The sequence below is a fragment of the Panthera pardus genome, unplaced genomic scaffold (assembly GCF_024362965.1).
Source record: "Panthera pardus isolate Hobbes unplaced genomic scaffold, ASM2436296v1 HiC_scaffold_25, whole genome shotgun sequence".
Classification (NCBI taxonomy): domain Eukaryota; kingdom Metazoa; phylum Chordata; class Mammalia; order Carnivora; family Felidae; genus Panthera; species Panthera pardus.
Window position 1 is genome coordinate 85,437,174 of NW_026526821.1, and position 20,049 is coordinate 85,457,222.

At 39.7% G+C, this 20,049-nt stretch overlaps 1 protein-coding gene across 4 annotated transcripts in view; it reads right to left on the minus strand.

The window, feature by feature from the left end:
- Positions 1-3,806: 3,806 nt before the first annotated feature.
- GKN2 (gastrokine 2) overlaps positions 3,807-20,049 on the minus strand; it is a 307,921-nt gene continuing 291,678 nt past the window's right edge. The window contains exons 1-6 of one of the 4 annotated variants that reach the window (XM_019440638.2): positions 11,415-11,485; positions 9,421-9,471; positions 8,854-8,991; positions 6,722-6,832; positions 5,687-5,843; positions 3,811-4,557 (exon numbers count right to left, since the gene is read on the minus strand). In XM_019440638.2, the coding sequence (XP_019296183.1) occupies positions 4,475-4,557; positions 5,687-5,843; positions 6,722-6,832; positions 8,854-8,991; positions 9,421-9,471; positions 11,415-11,426 (552 nt within the window). In that variant the 5' untranslated portion in view covers positions 11,427-11,485 and the 3' untranslated portion in view covers positions 3,811-4,474. Of the gene's footprint in view, positions 4,558-5,686; positions 5,844-6,721; positions 6,833-8,853; positions 8,992-9,420; positions 9,472-11,414; positions 11,486-20,049 lie in introns of those variants that run through there. The other 3 variants (XM_019440599.2, XM_019440628.2, XM_019440609.2) reach the window with 3 other exon arrangements.

Consider the following 20,049-nt stretch of genomic DNA (forward strand, 5'->3'; position numbering starts at 1 on the left):
CCACCTCTTTCGTGTGTTTCTGTAAGAAAGGCTTTTAGCTGCAGTCACAGTGACTCAAGCATCGAGACTTTGTTCTGTCATATGAATCCAGGGAAAAGATAGTCCCAGCTGGAGCTGCTCTAGAATGATGTAATAAGGCACCCTGGCTCTCTCTTCCCTGAACCTTTCCTCTCCATGATTGTTGCCTGGTGGTCCCGAAATAGCAGATGCATCTCGTGGAATCAGCGTCCTGTCCACGTTAAAGGAAGGATGATGGGAGAGAAGAAAGGGCAGATCTGCATGTTGGCTGAGTCCACCTGTTTTTATCAGGAAAGAAAGACCTTCCCTGGAAGTCTCCTTCTGCAAACTTCCACTTAGATCTCCTTGACCAGAACAAGGTCACCCACAGACCAGCCACAGACTGAGGACACCTATCCTACCTTATCTTCTTAAGGGAAACAAGATAGATGTAGCCCAGGCCCGCGCTGCCTCGGCACCCCTAACAGTTATGCAGCTGCCATTTGAACAAATGGAGGTTCTGTTAGCAGGAAAGGGGGGCAGGAATAGAGACTAAAAGGAGGAATGAGTACTCAGTGGATTTTTGTGCTGTGTAATACTGGAAAACTCTGATCAACAATAGATGATAGAGTGCCTGGGTGGCTCAGTTGGTTAAGCATCTGACTCTTGGTTTGGGCTCGGGTCATGATCTCATGGTTCACGAGTTTGAGCCCTGTCAGGCTCTGTGCTGACAGTGTGAAGTCTGCTTGGGATTTCCTCTCTCTCCCTCTCTTTCTGCCCTTCCCCTGCTCACGTGCTCTTTCTCTCTCAAAATAAATAAATAAACTTTAAAAAACAACAACAACAACAGATGGTGAACGTTTCTTTCAAAGGTCTTATCCTCTTTAGTTTCTGCTGCTTTGCATCACTCTCCTGTGCCCCCAAACACCTATATTTTTAATGTCTTATCCAGGTTTGTAATTGTTATGTCAGTAGGGTTAGCCTATTATGAGTTAATTCATCATTATCACAAGCTACAAGCCTCCATATTTTTGTGAGTTCATCAGTTTATATTTATTACGTTCGGGTTAACTAATGCTTAAACTCATTCAATCAGTTGTCTAAACAATGACTTTGCATAATAAAGTATTTGTTTGGGCTCACATGTTCTACTCCTGGGAGCTCTGAATGAACAAATTACATTTAGTTCTACCTCAAGGAGACCAAATGAGTATACAGGACGTATCATTTACTGTGAGGAGAAACATGTCATAGGAAATAAGATCTCCACCTGCAAGCCTTACCAGGATTCCTAAAATCCTCCGTTGGCACTCGTGCCATGACCATGCCTGCTCTCTCAGGCCAACTCTGGTAGCCAGATCAACTCTTCCAGTAGCCTCGGTGTGTGTTGTGTTGGGTCCAGACTTGCTTCTCCTCCCCAATGGCCTGGAGAAAGTCTGTGCACAGACCTTGGGTGTATAGTGACTTAGCAGAGTAACTTAACAGTAACTTAACAGAGCTGATAGCCCAATAAAAAAAATACAGGGTAGATAAGTGGACACACACCAAAAAATCCAACTATATGCTATCTACATGACACTCACTTTAGATTTAAGCACACACATAAGCTAAAGGTGAAGGGATGGAAAAAGATATTCCATAAAAAATGGTACCTAAAATAGAGTAGGGGTGGCTATACTTATATCAGACAAAATAGACTTTTAGTCAAAAACTGTCACAAGACAAAAGAAGACCATTACATAATGATAAAAGGGTCAACTCACCAAGAAGATATAATAATTATAAATATAAGTGCACTCAACTTTGGAGTACCTAAATATAAAATGTAAACCTGGGTAGATCTGAAGAGAGAAATGGATAGCGATACAATGATAGCAGGACACTTTGATATATCACTTTCAATAATGGAAAGATCATCCAGACAGAAAATCAATAAGATGACAGCAGAGTTGAATAGACCAAAGGGACCTAAGAGACATGTACAGATCATTCCATCAACAACAACAGAATAAGATTCTTCTCAAGCTCACATAGAATATTCTCCAGAAGAGATCATATATTAGGCTACCAAACAAGTCTTAACCAATTAAAGAATCATTTCAAGTATCTTTTTCAACCACAATGGAGTGAAACTAGAAATCACTAACAAAAGGAAAACAGGAAAATACATAGAAATTAAACAGCACACTCTTGAATAACAACCAGATCAGAAAGAAGTCAAAGGGAAATTAGAAAATATCTCAAGACACACAGAAATGAAAATAGTTGATATCTTCCCTCCCCAGCCCTTAAGAAGGAACTCCTTTTAAAAAATTTGTTTTCAAGTGTATTTATTTTTTGAGTGAGGGAGAAAGAGTTCACATAGGAGGGGAGGGGCAGATAAAGAGGAAGAGAGAGAATCTCAAGAAGGCTCCACACTGTCAGCACAGAGCCCGATGCAGGGCTGGAACTCATGAACCATGAGATTGTGATCTGAGCTGAAGTCAAGAGTTGGACATTTAACTGACTGAGCCACCCAGGTGCCCCTAGAAAGCACTCCTTTTGAAGAAGGTTTAATGGAGCCCCACCTTCCTTGTAACTTCTGTTTGGATGCATTCCTTTTAGGCATGTGCTGGCCCACTCCACCTGCTGCCCCTAACAGGTATGCAGCATAATACCAGCACTGAGCAGGGTTGACTGACCTGATGAAAGCAGAGTCAGGAGAAAGCAGAACTTAAAAGTTCTGCTTTAACAATGGGACTAACTTTGTAAAAATGGGACTAATGTTGTAAAAATAAATGAGGATAACATAGTTCTAAGCAGTAAATTCCAGAGTAGGTTGCCAATCATAACACTCCCTCTGCCCACCATCCTCCACCTCCCACCAGTCCTGGCCACAGGAGTAAGAATGTGCCCCAGGTGGTTCAGTCAGGCTCCTTTCCAAAGATTTTTAAAATTAAAACTAATTGAACTTAGAATGAAGAAAAACCCCTTCCTTTCTGATGATGACACTAGGAAAGTAGGGATGTTGGGGCTCCCGGTGGTGGTGTTTCTATCATCCTAGAGAAAGTTAATGTAAGATACCAAGGTTGACATGCAGAGAGGAGGAGAGTCCAGAGTGGGAGAAGAGTCTGGCCACCTTCAGGCACCTAGGTCTAGCCACCCAAGACCAGAATATCCCTATCTGACTACAGCAAGATAAGACAATAAATTCCACCCTCCTTGCCTTAGTTAATTTGACTTGGGTTCCATCACTTGCTAACACCAAGCTCCCAGCTAGTACACTGTGCCACTCATTTGGCATGTTATTATACACTCTTTACTGTTGCTAGCAAATGCTTTCATGTAAATGTCTCACTTCCCCAACAAGAAAATAATTGCCTTGACAATGGTAGTTTGGCCCTTATACCTATCCCAGTGCTGAGCACCACACGGGTAAGTGCTTGACATATATTTATTAAAGGTTACTATGAAGCAGATGCACAGCGTTAGGAATAGGAGCAGTCGACAACAGGAATTCTCGTTCAAGTAATTCCTCTGTGTTCTGAACCTGCGCCCAGGTGGCCAGTCCACAGGAGAACAAGCCATGTGATCTGGGAAGGTGCCCACATGACACAATTTATTTGGAAGATTGGGAATTGCTCTCCTTCCATATCGTGACTTGGCATTCCCAGTTAGTTTCTCACTCCTGTCAAAATTTTCAGTAAGGTTCATCTTTCACTGGGTGATAGGTGTTCCCCACGACCTCTCCCCTCACTCTAAGACCAAATATATTATAATAGTATTTATTAAGGTTGAGTCTAGCGTTTTGATGAGCTAAAAGGCATTTTCTGAAAGGCATGTGAATGGCCCTCCGAGCTGGGCGCCTTGTCATAGAGGATAGTTTCCTTCACCTGAGCGGTCAAGCCGTTTGATAACAGTACGGCAAACCCACCCCCCTCCCAGGGTGGAGGCCGCTGCCTCCTGCGGCCTGTGCAAGTGGTTGTTTTTTGTTATTTTTAATGAATATTTTGTTTTCTTATTTTTTTATTCAAGTACAATTAACATACAGTGTTATACCAGCTTCACGTGTACAATGTATTGATTCAACAATTCTATACATTCCTCAGTACTCATCAGTATAAGTGTACCCTTAACTCCCTTCATTTTGGTGGACAGATGGGTGGCTGGTCTGGTGGGCAGAGACAAGACGTACACTTGCACCCAGCAGACCAGCCTGCAATGACTCAGCGTTATTATCTGGGAGCTTTCGCACCTTTTGTGCTTCACTTGAAGTTCTGGCAAATTCTTTCCTTCTGTAGGTTGACATCAACATTGTTTGGCTTCCCGTTGCTGTTTACAAAAAAAAGCAAACACCCATATATCTGGAAATATAGGATTTATGTTTTACTACTGAGTCTCAACATTAGTTAGGGTGTTGGGAAAGAGCTTAATTTGGCTGCTGAGTGGAAACCAAGGGGCTGTGTCTTTGAAAAGATGACGCCAGTGGGCTCGGTGCCTAAGCGTCAGTGCCCGCGCAGATGGAGATTCCAAGGATACCCAGGAGTCCAGTCTTTGCGCAGGCTTCAGCACGGATGTCATCTGAAAAAGGGAGACATTTTTAAAGAAAGAGCACTAAGAAATATATTATTAGAGCGCAGCAAACCAATGTCTTTTTGTTCATGTTTTGACCGGGGGTGGGGCTGTACATGTATTTTCATGATCCCCAAGTTTTTAGCTATCCTTGTATTGCAAAGGATAGTAATAGCTTAACTTAAAGAAGACTGACAATTCCTAGAAGTGCTTTCTGGCTCTCTTTGATTGATGCTGTGACATTCTGCATTGGGGACCTGCCTGTGTGCTTTTACTTATGAGTACTAATGACCCCTATCAAAAGAAAAATGTCTTAAATTTTTTTTCCTGGAGGGTAAAAATGTCATAAATGCTAATTATTGTCTTTTTTCTCTACCTTCTACTGTTCTGGGGAGTTTACCTTTTCGTGTTCTCCATCTGTGGCCTGGCCTCTCTTTCCCTCTGGCCACTCTCCTGTGTTTGGAAACTTTGCATAAAATGCTAGTAATGACTGTAGTGATACACGTTACCTGGATGAATCAGGGCTTTCTACCTGTTGGTCAGTGCACTCTGCTTGCGCTTTCTAAGACTATCCTAGATTCCTAAATGTTTTTTAAAACTTTTTTGAAGAATAATTGACAAATGTATTTGCATGCATTTAAAGTGTACAAGGTGATGATTTGATATACATGCATATTATAGAATGATCACCAAGATCAAGATAACACATCCATCACCTCACAGAGTTAACGTAAGTAACTTGTTTGTATGTGTGTGTGGTAAGAATGCTTAAGATCTACTCTCAGCAACTTTCAAGTATACAGTACTGTTTTATTGACTCTGGTCACCATGCCTCATATTAGAGAATACAATAGTTTTTCCTTGGCACCCAGGACATTTTTAAATTTCGTCCTCTATGTTAACCCATCAACTTCTCCACCAGACTATGTGTTCCTTAGGGGCAGAGTTGTATTCGTTTCTGCATCTCCCTAACATTTAGCACAATTTCCACACATGGCAGGGGTATGAAATTCCCAAAGTAAACCGAATTGGGTCATGTTCCACGTTGATTTGCATTTCACACAACACCTAGCAGAGCGCCTCGCACATTGGAGCTTTCAGAAAATACGTGATGAAGGATTAATTTATTGGTACTCACGTGTCTTCTCCACCACGTCTCCCTTATACAGGGGGACATGACTGCAGAGCTGCTTGATGGGGGAGCCGAACAGGAACCAGTCTACATGAGTGATCAGAGACTGCAGTGGGCTGTACTTGACCCAGATGTATTTGTCCGAGTACATGTTTGTCAGAGCCTACAGTAGTATGGTAGGAGGGGATAGGATAAAGTAAGCTGACATCAACATGTGTGCCTTATGCTAAACTGACTTTTTCTTTTTCGTTTAATTAAGCAGAAGGCGGTCGGGAATCTCAAGATACCATCACTTTCTGAGCACTTAGTCTGCAGAGGGACCTCATTATTACCAATGTTATTTTACTGCTGGCGACAATAAAACCCAGAGAGGGTAAATCCCACGGCAAAGGTAGCACAGATGGGAAATTAGAGAGGGAGAATTAAACACCAGGTTCCTAGCCTTGTGTAGGGTTTGCTTATTCTCACTATCCTGTATTGTTTCTTCGCACCTTCATGTTGTTGGATATTATAACTTCACTCATTTTTCTGCCAATCACTATTTCTGAGAGTCCTGCTGTTCAGTCCTTTCTACAAAAACACTGGAATTTATTATAGGCTCTTGTATCGGGGGCTGTATGGTAGAAGTCAAGCTAAGAGGGGTGCCTGGGGGGCTCAGTGGATTAAACTTCCAACTCTTGATTTCAGCTCAGGTCATGATCTCATGGTTTGTGAGCTCCAGTCCAGCATCGGGCTCAGTGCTGACAGCATGGAGCCTGCTTGTGATTCTCTCTCTCCCCCTTATTCTCTGCCCTTCCCTTGCGCTCTCTCTCTCAGAATAAATAAATAACCTTTAAAAAAAAAAAAAAAAAAGAAATCAAGCTAAGAGATGCACTCCTGCTCCCAAAAACAATAAATGTGAAAACACTTTAACAGGTGGAAAGTACATAACCATGGTAAGATATATATCACGATCTTCCCCCTTACTCTCTTTGTTCCTGTACAGGTACCAGTTTTCCCCTGCTCAAGAACAGGAAATATGCAAGGGTACCACAGAGTTACCTTCCTCTCATAGATGTATCGTTTTAGTTGGTCCAGAGCAGGGATGGCTTTATGTTTCATGTCCAGGATGTAGCAGGCTCTTCGGGAGAGCACCCTGGATGCGATGTAGCCCTGAGACAGAAAGAGCACAGTTACTGGCCTTCCTGGTTCCCTGGGTTCTGAACTGGTGGGGATGGCATTTGAGCCTTGAGCTTGAACAATGAGTGCCAGTGACTGCTTTTCAATCTGCAATCCATTCCAGCCATGACTTCTTTTACACGGTAGTTTTGTTTTTTCCCTTGCCCTTTCTATCTCTAAAATTGTGCACCCCACTTGTCATGCTTTGCAACGAGGGCCTGTAGTTTGGGTTTAACAATTAAGAAGCATCAGCTCTCCGGAAGCCTGGGTGGCTCAGTCCGTTGTGCGTCTGACTTCAGCTCAGGTCATGATCTCACACTTTGTGAGTTCGAGCCCCACAATGGGCTCCCTGTTGTCAGCGCAGAGCCCCCTTCAGATCCTCTGACCCCCTCCCACCCCCGTCCCTCCCCTGCTTGTGCTCTCTCTCTCTCAAAAATAAATAAATATTTTTTTTTTAAAAAGAAGAAGCAACTCTCTGTCTCTTTCTGTTGATGTTGTTCTGCCTTTTCCTCAATTTGGAGTAAATTCAGTATTCTTTAGAACTGTGCTTTCCAATATGTTAATTACTAGCCACATGTGCTATTTAAATTTAAATTCAAGTTAAAGAAAATTTAAAACATATTTCCTCTGTCACATATCTCACGTGCTCAGTAACCACAAGCACCCAGTAGCTTCTCTACTGGAAAATGTAGATACAGGACATTTCCACCATCGTAGAAATTTCTACTGGACAGCGCTGCTGTCCTTGACATAACTTACTGCTAACACACACACACATGCTTCATCTATTCTCCCCTCCTTCACTGTCTTCTCTCCATCCTTTCTCCACCTCAGACCCAAGCTGGCCAGACAGGTACGAGCTGGAGGAAGGTAGGTTGAAAACAGCAATGGTGCGTGGGGCCCGTGGAGCCAGAAGGAACCAGAAGCCATCTAAGCTTCATCCTGAATGGAATTCTCTCTATGGAGTTCCAAATAATTATACAGTCTGTGAGGCTGTAAGTAATTAAAAAAACAAATTCTTCTAGTTCCTATTTTTCAATTCTCACAAATTGACAGTTCCTAAAATTCAAAAATAGACTGAGGCAAAGCCTGATGACAGTTGAAAAGGCTTAAACCAAGTCTTTACCACTCTTTTTTTTTTAAAGACCTTTTGGGGATTTCCTTGAAATCTGTTTTTAAAAACAACTTCAGTACAGCTTCCTTTAAAACTGTATCTTCCAAAGATTCTATACTTTCAAATGTGTCCTAGAACTCCCAACGCCGATGAGGGGGAGGAAGTAAGGAGGTTTCTACAAGAAAAGGAGAAGGAAAGCGTGTTCAAATGGTCGATCAGAGGGACTACAACCACAGCACATAGCTCTCTCCTGCAGGTCCCTAGTCAGGTGGTCCAAATGGAAAACAAACAAACAAATAAATAGATAAAGGACCGAATAACCTTTCTGAGCACGTTTGAGACTTGTTGTTAATACCAGCAACTGAAACTTGAAAATAGTTTGGAGTTGTTGGTTAACATGCTTTCCTTCTTCCCGAAGAAGTATGATTTATTGCATATCCTACTTACAGAGTTAAATGTGTACAGTTATTCTGGATTTCTGGTGTTCTGTGATGGTTTATTCTATAATCATTCTTTTTCTGCATAAGTGTCTGTATTAGAAGCCCTAAGTCATTCATTTATCCATTCAATGAATATTTCCGAGTGTGCCAGGGCTTGCTTTGGGCTTGGTCACCCTTCTAGGCACTTTCTGAGCCTGTAGTGAGACAATATCATTATGCTTCCAATTTCCACCTGAAAAGATCAAACAAGTGTGTATGTTTCCCGTCACACTTTTTTTTTATAAATGGTTTTGTTTGTTTTTCCATCAATCGCTTGGTTATCTAAAGGGAAAAGGAGAAGTCAGAAAATTCTGAAAGCATTGCCAGGATAGTTCTTGGAATTCAGATGCATAGGAAATGGCTACCCCATCATCCTTGAGAAACCCAGTATTGGGGAATGCAAAAATTCCCTTGCTGCTTACATGTTTATAGTCAAAAACCGTGGTAGAGGAGCATGATCCTGCATGGATGTTAATGATGGCGAAATTTTTTTCATTGTCAACTGTCACTGTCTCCTGAAGATTGCCGCCATTATTGTTTGGGCTGATGATGTTATAAACCTAGATTAACAACAAAGACATAATGGTTTCTCCATAAATCATATGCATTGGAAAGGCAACCCACCAGGTAAAATAAAGTCATCCACTTGCTGTGAATGGGAGATCGAAGCCTGAAACCTCTTCCCTGGCATCCTATACCAAAAGCCCATGCTTAAATAAGAATGTGAGGCTCTTCTTCATCGTTTACTATGTTATATATGGGAGAAGTAATGACATCACAGGAGAAATGAAATTGACCACATTTTACAGCAATGGGTTGCATTTTTGAAGACATTCCAGTTAGAAATAACCAACCTTATTGATTGCACTATTGGGTATTTCTAGGATTCCATCCCAAACAGGGCTCTCTCCTGTCCTTCAGATTATCTTGTATCTTCTTTTCTTCTCCCAATATCTCCAAGATATAAAGTCCATAATGAACCAACTTACCTCGTATCCATGAGATTGTGTCCCAAAGATGGCCAGCACCAGGCATACCACCTGAAAAACAGACCAGTTGCATCCATTCCACTGAGGGCAAAGACATAAGGAGACACTGGACAGGACAAATACAAGTATCTCACAAAGTATCTCACACCTAGAGACACAAGTGGGTGGTCATGAATGGTCAACAGTACATTTCCAAAATGTGAAAACGCATTCACTCATTTGACAGACATTTATAGAGTTCATGCTATTTGTCAAACATAAGATTCTACCTTTAATACCCAATTCCCAACGCTTCCCAACATTATAATCTTCTAGGTAGCATATGTTCTTATGCCAAGAACAACTTGGAGCAGGTGAATAGTGAGGAAGGATTTATTTTACTATGGGAATACCCTGGTGTGAGCCACACTAGATTTGGATTATAGGAGTCAAGTTGTGTTTTCTGGTCAAAAAAAGAATTACTTAATTCCTTGGGGTGGAGAGGGGAAAATAGACTTAAAATGGATTCATGGGTGACAGAAATACAATGGATTCCCAAGGAAAACATGACAATAGGGTGCTTGGAGGCATGGTTAATTTTTGAGGCTGACATTAAGGAAAGTTCTATATTCTTCTTAGTGATGCCATCAGACAAATAAATGTTAGGTTAACCGGCTGAGACTGACACTGAGGCAGTTCTGAAATTTTGCTGTAGTTATGTTAAGAGTTATCCAACATGTTGATCCTAGTTTTGTGCTCTCTTTTCTGAACATCACAGTGTATGGCACTTTCATTGCAAACCGTTTATGAAGGGAATCTGCAGGGAAGCAGATATTTTTAAGAACCATCAGTAGGACTTTTCTACTCCCCTAACAATCACCAATAACATTTCTCTTCTGATGACTGGGGGTGAAGTGTCTGACGAAAACCTGTGTGGAGATATCCAACCTGCCTACCTGCATAGCCACATACCTTCTCTGACTCCAGGCCAGATCTAGTAACCTTTGATGCTCCTCTGGATACTATAAAATGGGTCTACAGAGGTTTCAACAGATGGGTGGAGGACTGACCACCATAGTGATATAATTAGAGAAAGCTCAAAAAGTGTCCCCTGCCCCCAAATAACCACCCACCCAACATCATGATTAATACACCACGGTTACAGCTTTGTTTCGGTGATCGATCTCCTCTTGGAAAATCAAGAGACACCTGGGGAGAGGGAACTTTTTAAGTCAACCATCTTGAACACTTGATGGGGAGGAACTTATCATTTTGCTTTTTCCCTCAACAACTAAATGAAAATAGGGGATACATGACTGGGGAAAGGAGTTCTATTCTGGATCAAAACACAGTCCTCTGTTCATGGAGCACAGCAGTGTGGAACCATGGGAGACTGAGACCAGGGCTGGGATTGGCAGGAGGAGAGGTGGTCATAGCAGGAATGTTCCTGCCAGTGGGGTCTGCGAGGGGTACATTTCAAGTCTAAACCTCACATTTACTGGCATGGGAAAATCACATTCCTCTGTGCCTCAGTCTCCTCATCTGTGGAATGGGGTAATACTACTCAGCTCACAGAGTTGTGGAGTGAATAGATCAAAGTATTTATGTGAAGTGTGTAGCATAGGACCTAGTATGCACTTAGAAAAATGACAGCTATTATCTTTTTTTTAATTACCACTTCTTTTTTAAATAGTAAATGTTGCTGTCCTAAAATGCCTACAATCTTCCCAAGCTAATAATTATTTAAAATTCTCCAAATTAAAATTCTCTAGGTATTTCCAAACTCTTTCCTTGCATTTCTAAATAAACATCTCAGAAAATAGACGATGGAAAAGTAAATATCTGACTTAATATTCAACACTATCACTGCCAAAGACACTATTTAATTCAATCATAGAAGCTTAGAAGCATGCACAGTGTTCATCTAAGTCTTCTGAAATCAAAGGCACATTGGATTTGAACATTCTCTGCAAGAGCCACCACAAGAGTATAAAGAAGCATAAACAAATACTCACGAGGATTTTCATTTTGCCTGATGGGAAGAAGGTGCCCAAGCAAGTGAGGCTACCGGTGCAACTTCCACACTTTATATTAGCTTTAAGGTGTGGAAATCTCTTTCCAGAACAATTAATTTGGAAAAGGCCATGTCCATATATCTGACACACCCCAGCAAACACCTTTATCAGGATTGAGACCCAGTCACATAACCTGATATCAATAAAGTTCATTAGTCAGTAGTAAAAATTTACCACTTGGTCACTCAGTAAATATTCCTTACTTATCTGCATTATGTTGCAGTTAAGATTTCAATTTCCACCCTTTAAAAATATTACAGGATGCTTGTTCTACACCAACATCTTATAGACATACAAGGACACAGTCCTACTATCTGCCCCTAATGTTAAAGTCTTCCCTTAAGAATCTTCAATGTCTTTTCGGGTCTGTCCTGCATTTTGAATTCTTCTGCCCAAAGACTGGACATAAGACAAGAGTTGAACACTGGCTGGGGGAGGGGGTCCCTATGACCTTATTTCTTCTCCCTTTTGAAGTTGGTCCTAATTTCCAGAGATTCATGAGAAACAAGATTCAGATAGCACTCTGCCCAATTACCAGGATTAGCCAAATTTTTACATGTAGCATTGCCCAAAACTCCATAAAAACTGTGTTAAATATCTCTAGTTATCCTGAAATGCACTGAAAATTCCTCAAATTCAAAAAAAATAGAATAAAGTTGGATTTGTGTAATTTTTATAATGCCACGATAAAAAAAAATTTGGCTAGTGTTACGGTAGAATCATTAATTCAGAAGGCGGGGAAATACAAAAACAAACAGTACCTGTAAATGACAAAACTGTTAAATATTGAGAATCACTATGGTCAGCAGAGAAATAACGTAAATGATGTTCCTGTTCTACAGCTGGAATCACTTCCTAACTAGCTGCTTAAAATAAGAGGTTTTTCAAAAGCAGACATTGGGCATTTTGGGGGTTACCGACTTTACTGGAGTTCCCCTACCCTGGCTGGTTAGCTGGCGTGCATGTAAAACGTGCTGCTTTATTAAATCTTTTTGAGATACTGGCAGCAAGAAGGATTATAGTGTTGTAGTACAATTGCAAATTTTCTCCCATATCTGGTTCCCAAGCCCCCCAAAATCAAGCCAGCTCCCACACCTGAGGCAGACAGAGGTATTACATACTTGCATTTCTTCCTATCTTTGTCTGCCTTCTTTGTATTGATAGACTTCACATTCTTTTTTCCCCTTTTATTTCTGGAAGTTTTCAACTTTTTTATTATTTAGTTCTAACTTTGATATTCTAGCATGCATACTTAATTTATCACATTCCTTACAATCCAAAAGGTATCCTGCATTTTCGTCTTCTCAACAAAGACAAGAACTCAGTAACCTTTGACTAATTACTGAGCATTTTTCCATCCCCATATTGGTATATTTGTGCAGCATTTTACCTTCACCTTTATTAATTTATTTTTATTTTTTTTAATGTTTATTTTTGAAAGAGAGACAGAGTGTGAGTGGAGGAGGGGCAGAGAGAGGGAGACATGGAGTCTGAAGCAGGCTCCAGGCTCCCAGCTGTCAGCACAGAGCCAGATGCAGGGTTTGAACTCACCAACTGCGACCAACTGCGAAATCATGACCTGAGCCGAAGTCAGATGCTTAACCGACAGAGCCACCCAGGCGCCCCTTACTTTCACCTTTAAAAAATAGCACAAAAATACTTGTTTCCCATCAATAGATAATTAAATTAATCAAATTTTTGTGCTAATTCTCATTTTTTATATCCCCCAAGGTTTGTTTCCTCTTGGCTTAAGTATATCTTTTATAGTTCTTTTATTGAGATCCAATAGACACTAATTTTTTTTGTCTTTTTATGTTTAAAAATACCTTTATGTTTTTATCATCCAATATTGTATTTATTTAAAAAAATTTTTTTTAAAGTTTGTTTATTTTGAAAGAGAGAGCACAGGCAGGGGAGGGGCAGAGACAGAGGGAGAGAGAGAGAATTCCAAGCAGGCTCTGCACTATCTGTGTGGAGCCCAATGTGGCACTTGAAATCATAAACCACAAGATCATGACCTGAGCAGAAGTTGGACGCTTAACCGACTAAGCCACCCAGGCGCCCCACCCCCAACAAGATTTTATTTAAATTCAAGTTAGCATATTGTTGGTTTCAGGAGTAGAATCTAGTGATTCATCACTTACATACAACACCCAGTGCTCATCACAAGTACCCTCCTTAATGCCCATCATCCATCTAGCCCATTTCCCCACCCATCTCCCCTCCAGCAACCCTCAGTTTGCTATCTATGGTTACGAATTTCCTATGGTTTGCCTCTCTCTCTTTTTTAATCTTGTTTTATTTTTCCTTCCCTTCTCCTATGTTCATCCGTTTTGTTTCTTAAATTCTACACATGAGTAAAATCATATAGTATTTGTCTTTCTCTGACTGACTTATTTTACTTAGCATAATGCATTCTAGCTTCATCCATGTCATTGCAAATGGCAAGATTTCATTCTTTTTGATGGCAGAGTAATATTCCACTGTATATTCCACTGTGTGTGTGTGTGTATATATATATATATATATATATATATATATATATATATATACCATTTCTTTATCCATTCATCAGTCAATGGACATTTGAGCTGTTTCCATAATTTGGCTATTGTTGATAGTGCTGCTATAAACATTGGGGTTCATGTGCCCTTTTGAATCAGTAGAAAATGTCTTTATTTTCTTCTCACTTTAGAATTGTAGTTATAGGTTGACAGGTATTTTCCTTCTAGCACTTTAAAGATGTTACTCCATTGCTTTCTGGCATCCACTGTTGCTGATGTGAAACACGATATCAGCATGGTTGCAATGTTCCTAGTTTGTTCTTTTCCACAGTAATATGCTGTTCTATTTCTGCCAATTTTATTCTCATAATTTATTGTTCTTTTTTACAAATTTAATGCCTTCATTTATATCTGAAAGTATCTTAAACACATCCTTAGTTAATGTCTTTTTCTTACTATTTTGTTGTTCAAACCAAATAGTAAATCCATTTATTTCCACCTATTTACTGGGTTAGTTACCTTTATGTAAGTTGAAATCCACTTTAACTCTTACCTTGTTTTTTATAATCTTTTCTTTATTATGACTCTGGCCATTCTTTATCATGGTGCAGCCAATGAATTCATTACCAGGTCATTTTTGCCATATCTAAGAAAGGGCTGAAAACCTGCTGTTAGGGGGGAAAAGAGTTTCAATTCTAAATGGCCCTGGGATGAGGGTGTAGTTATTTAGGCAAGCTAATGTAGATCCTACCATAAGAAAAAAATTAATTCCAAGTTAATTTTTTAAATACATATAAGCATTGTACATATAATAAAAGAAGTCAAAAACAAAAGGAAAAAGGAACAAACTAGAGGAAAATACAGGTGAACTTTGATCTGATTTTCACAATGCGAAAGATTTCCTAAGCCTAAAAGTATTGGAATATATCACAAGAAAAAAATGTATAAGCCTCACTAATAATAAATGATCATTAGTTATTTAAAAAAAATTAAAGGCACATTTGGGACACCTGGGTGGCTTAGTCAGTTAAGCATCCGACTTCGGCTCAGCTCATGATCTCACAGTTCATGAGTTCAAGCCCACTTCAGGCTTTGTGCTGACAGCTCAGAGCCTGGAGCCTGCTTCGGATTCTGTGTCTCCCTCTCTCTCTGCCCCTCCCCCACTTCTGCTCTGTGTCTCTCTCTCTCTCAAAAGTAAATAAACATTAAAGAAAATTAAAGGCACACTTAAAACTCAGGAAAAATACTTTTAACACATATGAGAGACAAAGAGTAATATTTTCTTTGTTTATTTTTTTAGGATTGAATAACCTTTCTTATTTTTATTATTAAATAAACAGCCAAATGTTTATTAAAAATCTCCAAAAAGTAATAGTTTCAAGTTATAAACGGCTTTTACAAATTCAAAAGAAAATAGTGAATGCATGCAATGTTTTTTAATGGGCAAAGAACCTGATTACAGGAAGGGGCATTAATAGGAGATGATACAGAGTGAAGCTCGGAAAACACTCTGTCCAGATTTGAATTTCGAGTTCTCTAATTTCTCACCATGTGCTGCAAAATCTTCGTGAGGACAGAAGGAGAACAAAGTGCCTCTTCAGAGCATCCTTGGGAACGTGGATGAGCTCATATACACAACATACTTATAGTAGTCACTGGCGCAGAGTGAGCTTGCAATAAAATTTACCCAATATTATTAAACTATTTTCATAAGTAAAACATGTTCAAACTTGTAAATTATTAAATAATTGCAAATTCAAGAAGCTTTACTAAATTAAATATAAATGGAACCAAGACATCTGGAAAATCCCTAATTATCTGAACACTTTTTAAAAAACCACTTCCAAATAAATCATGGGTTAAAGAGGTAGTCACAAGGAAATTAGAAAATATTTTGAAGTTAAGGAAGTGAATATGCAACATATCAGAATTTGTGGATACAGAGAAAATCGTAGCACTGAATACTCATATCGGAAAAAAAAAGGCCTAAAATAAATGATCAAAGTATTCACCTTAAGAAACATGAAAACAAATATCAAATTAAACCTAAAGCAAGCACAAAACAAGAAATAATAAAGATAAGGACAGAAATAAATGAAATTGATTATAGAAAAATCAGGAAAAAAATCAATGAAAGATGCCAATGGTTTAAGTGATCAATCGATAAATCTCTAGCCAGACTGTTCAAGAGAAAAAAGGCATGAATTATTAATACCAGCAATAAAAAGGGAGCATTAATACATCAGTGCTGATTTTATAGCCATTAAAAGAATAATAAGAGAATATTCCAAACAACTTTATGTCCAAAATCAACAATCACATGAAGTCAACAATCTAAATGAAATAGACAAAATTCTTAAAAACCACAAACTATCAAAATTTACTCAAGAAGAAATAAATACCTTGAGTGAGCCTATATCAATCAAAGAAATTAAATTTGTAGTTAAAAACTTTCCAGGGTGCCTGGGTGGCTCGGTCAGTTACTCTTGATCTTGGCTCAGGTCATGATCTCACAGCTCCTGAGATGCAACCTTGTATTGGGCTCTGCGCTGATGTCACAGAGTGTGCTTGGGATTCTGTCTCTCCTTCTCTCTGCCCCTCCCCCACTTATGTGGTTTATTTTCAAAAAAATAAATAAATAAACTTAAAAAAAAAACTTTCCCACAAAGGGTCCCTGGGTGGCTCAGTTGGTTAAGTGTCCGACTCTTGATTTCGGCTCAAGTTGTGATGATTTCAGGGTTGTGAGATCGAGCCCCATGTGGGGCTTCACACTGAGCGTGGAGCCTGCTTGGGATTCTCTCCCTCCTTCTCTCTCAGCCCCTCCCCTGCTCACACATGCAAGCATGCCTGGGTGGCTCAGTCAGTTGAGCATCCGACTTTAGCTCAAATCATGATCTCATAGTGAGTTCCACCCTGCATCAGGTTCACTGCTGTCAGCACAGAGCCCACTTCGGATCCCCTGTCCCCTTCTCTCTCTGCCCCTCCCCCACAGGTTCTCTCTCTCTTTCAAAATAAATAAATAAACTTAAAAATAAAATAGGCAAAAGATTTATATGGTGGTTTACCAAGAAGGTATACAGATGGCAAATAGGTATATAAAAAGATGCTTAACCTCATTGGTAATCAGGGAAATGCAAATTAAAACCACCATACACCTATTTTGAATGGCTAAAAACCACAAACAAGCAAACAAGAGTGAACATTCCAAGTGTTGTCAAAGACTTGGAGCGAATAAAATTCAAGATATTATGACCACTTTGAAAAACCCTTTGGCAATTGCTCATAAAGTTGATGTAATTATCATAAGACCCAGAAAACTCACTTCTAGGTGTTTAACCAAGGGAAGCAAAACTATACGTGCACATTGGAACCTCTGGGTGAATATTTGTAATAGCTTGATTTGTAATCACCGAGTTTAGGAAACAACCCAAATGCCTTTCAACAGGTGATTGGAGAGTTAAACTGTGATATGTTTGTATAATGAAACAATAATAAAGGACCAACCCAATGATACATGACATAGTTGAATCTTAAATGCATTATACTGAGTGAAAATAGTAATAACAAAAAAGGCTCCCTACTGTTTAATCCCATTTATATGACAATTTGGAAAGGTAAGAGTAAAAGGGCAGGAAACAGATGAGTGGTTGACAGGGGCTAAGGATGAGGGGTAAGATTGGCTCTAAAGGGCACAGGGAAGCTTTGGGGGTGGCTCATGTTCTGCACTTGTTTTCCTGGTGGTTCATCACTGTGTGCATTTGCTAGAACACAGAACCATAGAGTCGTAAGGATAAACTTTACTGTTTATAAATTCTATTTCAATAAACCTGATTAGGAAAATACTATTCATTAAGTATAAAAATATAAGCAACATTAAAAACAAATTGAGGGGCGCCTGGGTGGCTCAGTCGATTAAGCGGCCGACTTCAGCTCAGGTCACGATCTCGCGGTCCGTGAGTTCGAGCCCCGCGTGGGGCTCTGTGCTGACAGCTCAGAGCCTGGAGCCTGTTTCAGATTCTGTGTCTCCCTCCCTCTCTGACCCTCCCCCGTTCATGCTCTGTCTCTCTCTGTCTGAAAAATAAATAAATGTTTAAAAAAAATAAAAATAAAAAATAAAAACAAATTGAAAACTGAAATATTCAACATATAACAGAAACAAATGGTACTATTCTCAACTTACTAAATGTTTTCTAAATCCACAGGAGAAAAAAATGAACACAGGTAATTTTTTTTTTAATGGGCAATGACCTGCTTTGAGGGAGCAAAGTAAGAGGAGATGGTTAAGAGTTGAGGCTTCTGACATTCTGCCTGAATTTCAATTTTTTAGGTACTCCCTGTGTGATCTTTGGCAAGTTATTTGGTCTCTGTGTACCTCAATATCCTCATCTGTAGGTAAAAAGCAATAAAATGGCTCCTCACAAGGTTGCTGTAAAGATTAAAGGAGGTCATGCATCTAAAGACTTGGAATAGCAGCTGACATGGTGGGTTCACAGTAAATGTTGTCAATTTATTGGTCACTATTTATTATAAATAAATATTTTTTATAAATAAAAAACATTCAATACCATTAATTATTAAGAAGCTGAAATGCAATAATTTAATAAGATACCACTGGTTTTAATTCTATAAAAAAATACCACACACTCAACATATGCGTGCACATACTAAAAATCAGATTTAAAAAAAATATGCAACTTCAGGTTTTCATTCCAACATATAATAGTGCTTAGACGTGACCACTCCTCTCCTTGCAAGAAATAAGCCAAATGAAGATCAACCAACTTTCCTTGAACCCATCAGAGAATTGAAGTCACTGGGCACACTGCCATGGCAAAATCAGAAGAGACAGGTGAACACAAAGCATCACAGCTGAGATAAGAGTACCTGAAGCTGAAGCCACCAGAGCCAAACTGATGGGAACATCTAAGTGGTAATTTTCACAAGCTTTTGAAGTCTGAGTGTGGACCAGGGTGAGAGTGACAAATTCCTGAACACCAAAACCATTTGTGGGTTTTCACTCCGGGAACCATACCAGGTTCTCATGGTGAAAAGACAAGAAAACCACCTCGGTTCTCTGTCAGGGAGAGAGGAAAAGTAACCATTTTGAAATATGCCAAGAACATTCTCTACAGCAAGACCTGATCTCCAGTGAAAAAAATTTCTCCAGAGCCTTATCTCATCTAGATAGAAAAGGGCAAATACCCAACTCCAGTGCCCTCTCGCTTTCTTGTTTCATCTCATTTAAGGAAAATAAGAAAAGAAAAACCTGGGGTGCCTGGGTGGTTCAGTCGGTTAAGTGTCCGACTCTTGACTTCGGCTCAGGTCATGATCTCACAGTTTCTGAGTTTGAGCCCTACATCGGGCTCTGTGCTGCCAGCCTGGGATTCTCTCTCTCCCTCTCTCTCTCTGCTCCTCTCTCTCTCTCTCTGTCAATAAATAAATAAGTAAACTTAAAAAAAAAAAAAGGCTAAGAAACACTTGTGAAGGTCACAGCCCAAAGACTCAGGCCCACTAAAAGACTGAGATTCAAATTATAGAACCCTTCTCTTTTGCAACTTCTTACTACTTCGTTAACAGGGTTCAAGTTTCACAACAGTGAATTACAGCTTTAAAAAACTGCAAGGCACAGACTCTATTTAAGAAGAAGATTTTAGAGAAACACAAAGGTGAGGGGGGGTGGGGACAAAAACTATGGGACTAAAGAAATTTAAAGCCCCTGAGGAGCAAATCTTAGCAACAGCAAACAGTTAACAGAGCACAACTCCAGCCACATTGACATAAAGCCTCATGCAAAAGGCTTATTTACCTCAAATCCTGATACCTTATGTCCTGCTTTCAACAAACAATGAAACATGAAGAGAAGAAAAGAACTAAAAGAAAAGATGGTGGAGCATATCCAAGAACTGTGGGACATTTTCTTTTTTTTTATGTTTATTTTTGAGAGAGTGCAAGCAGGGGAGGGGCAGACAGAGAAAGGGACAGGGGATTCAAAGCAGGCTCTGTGCTGACAGCAGCGAACCTGATGCAGGGCTTGAACTCACTAACTGTAATTGTAAAGTCTGGACTTTGGG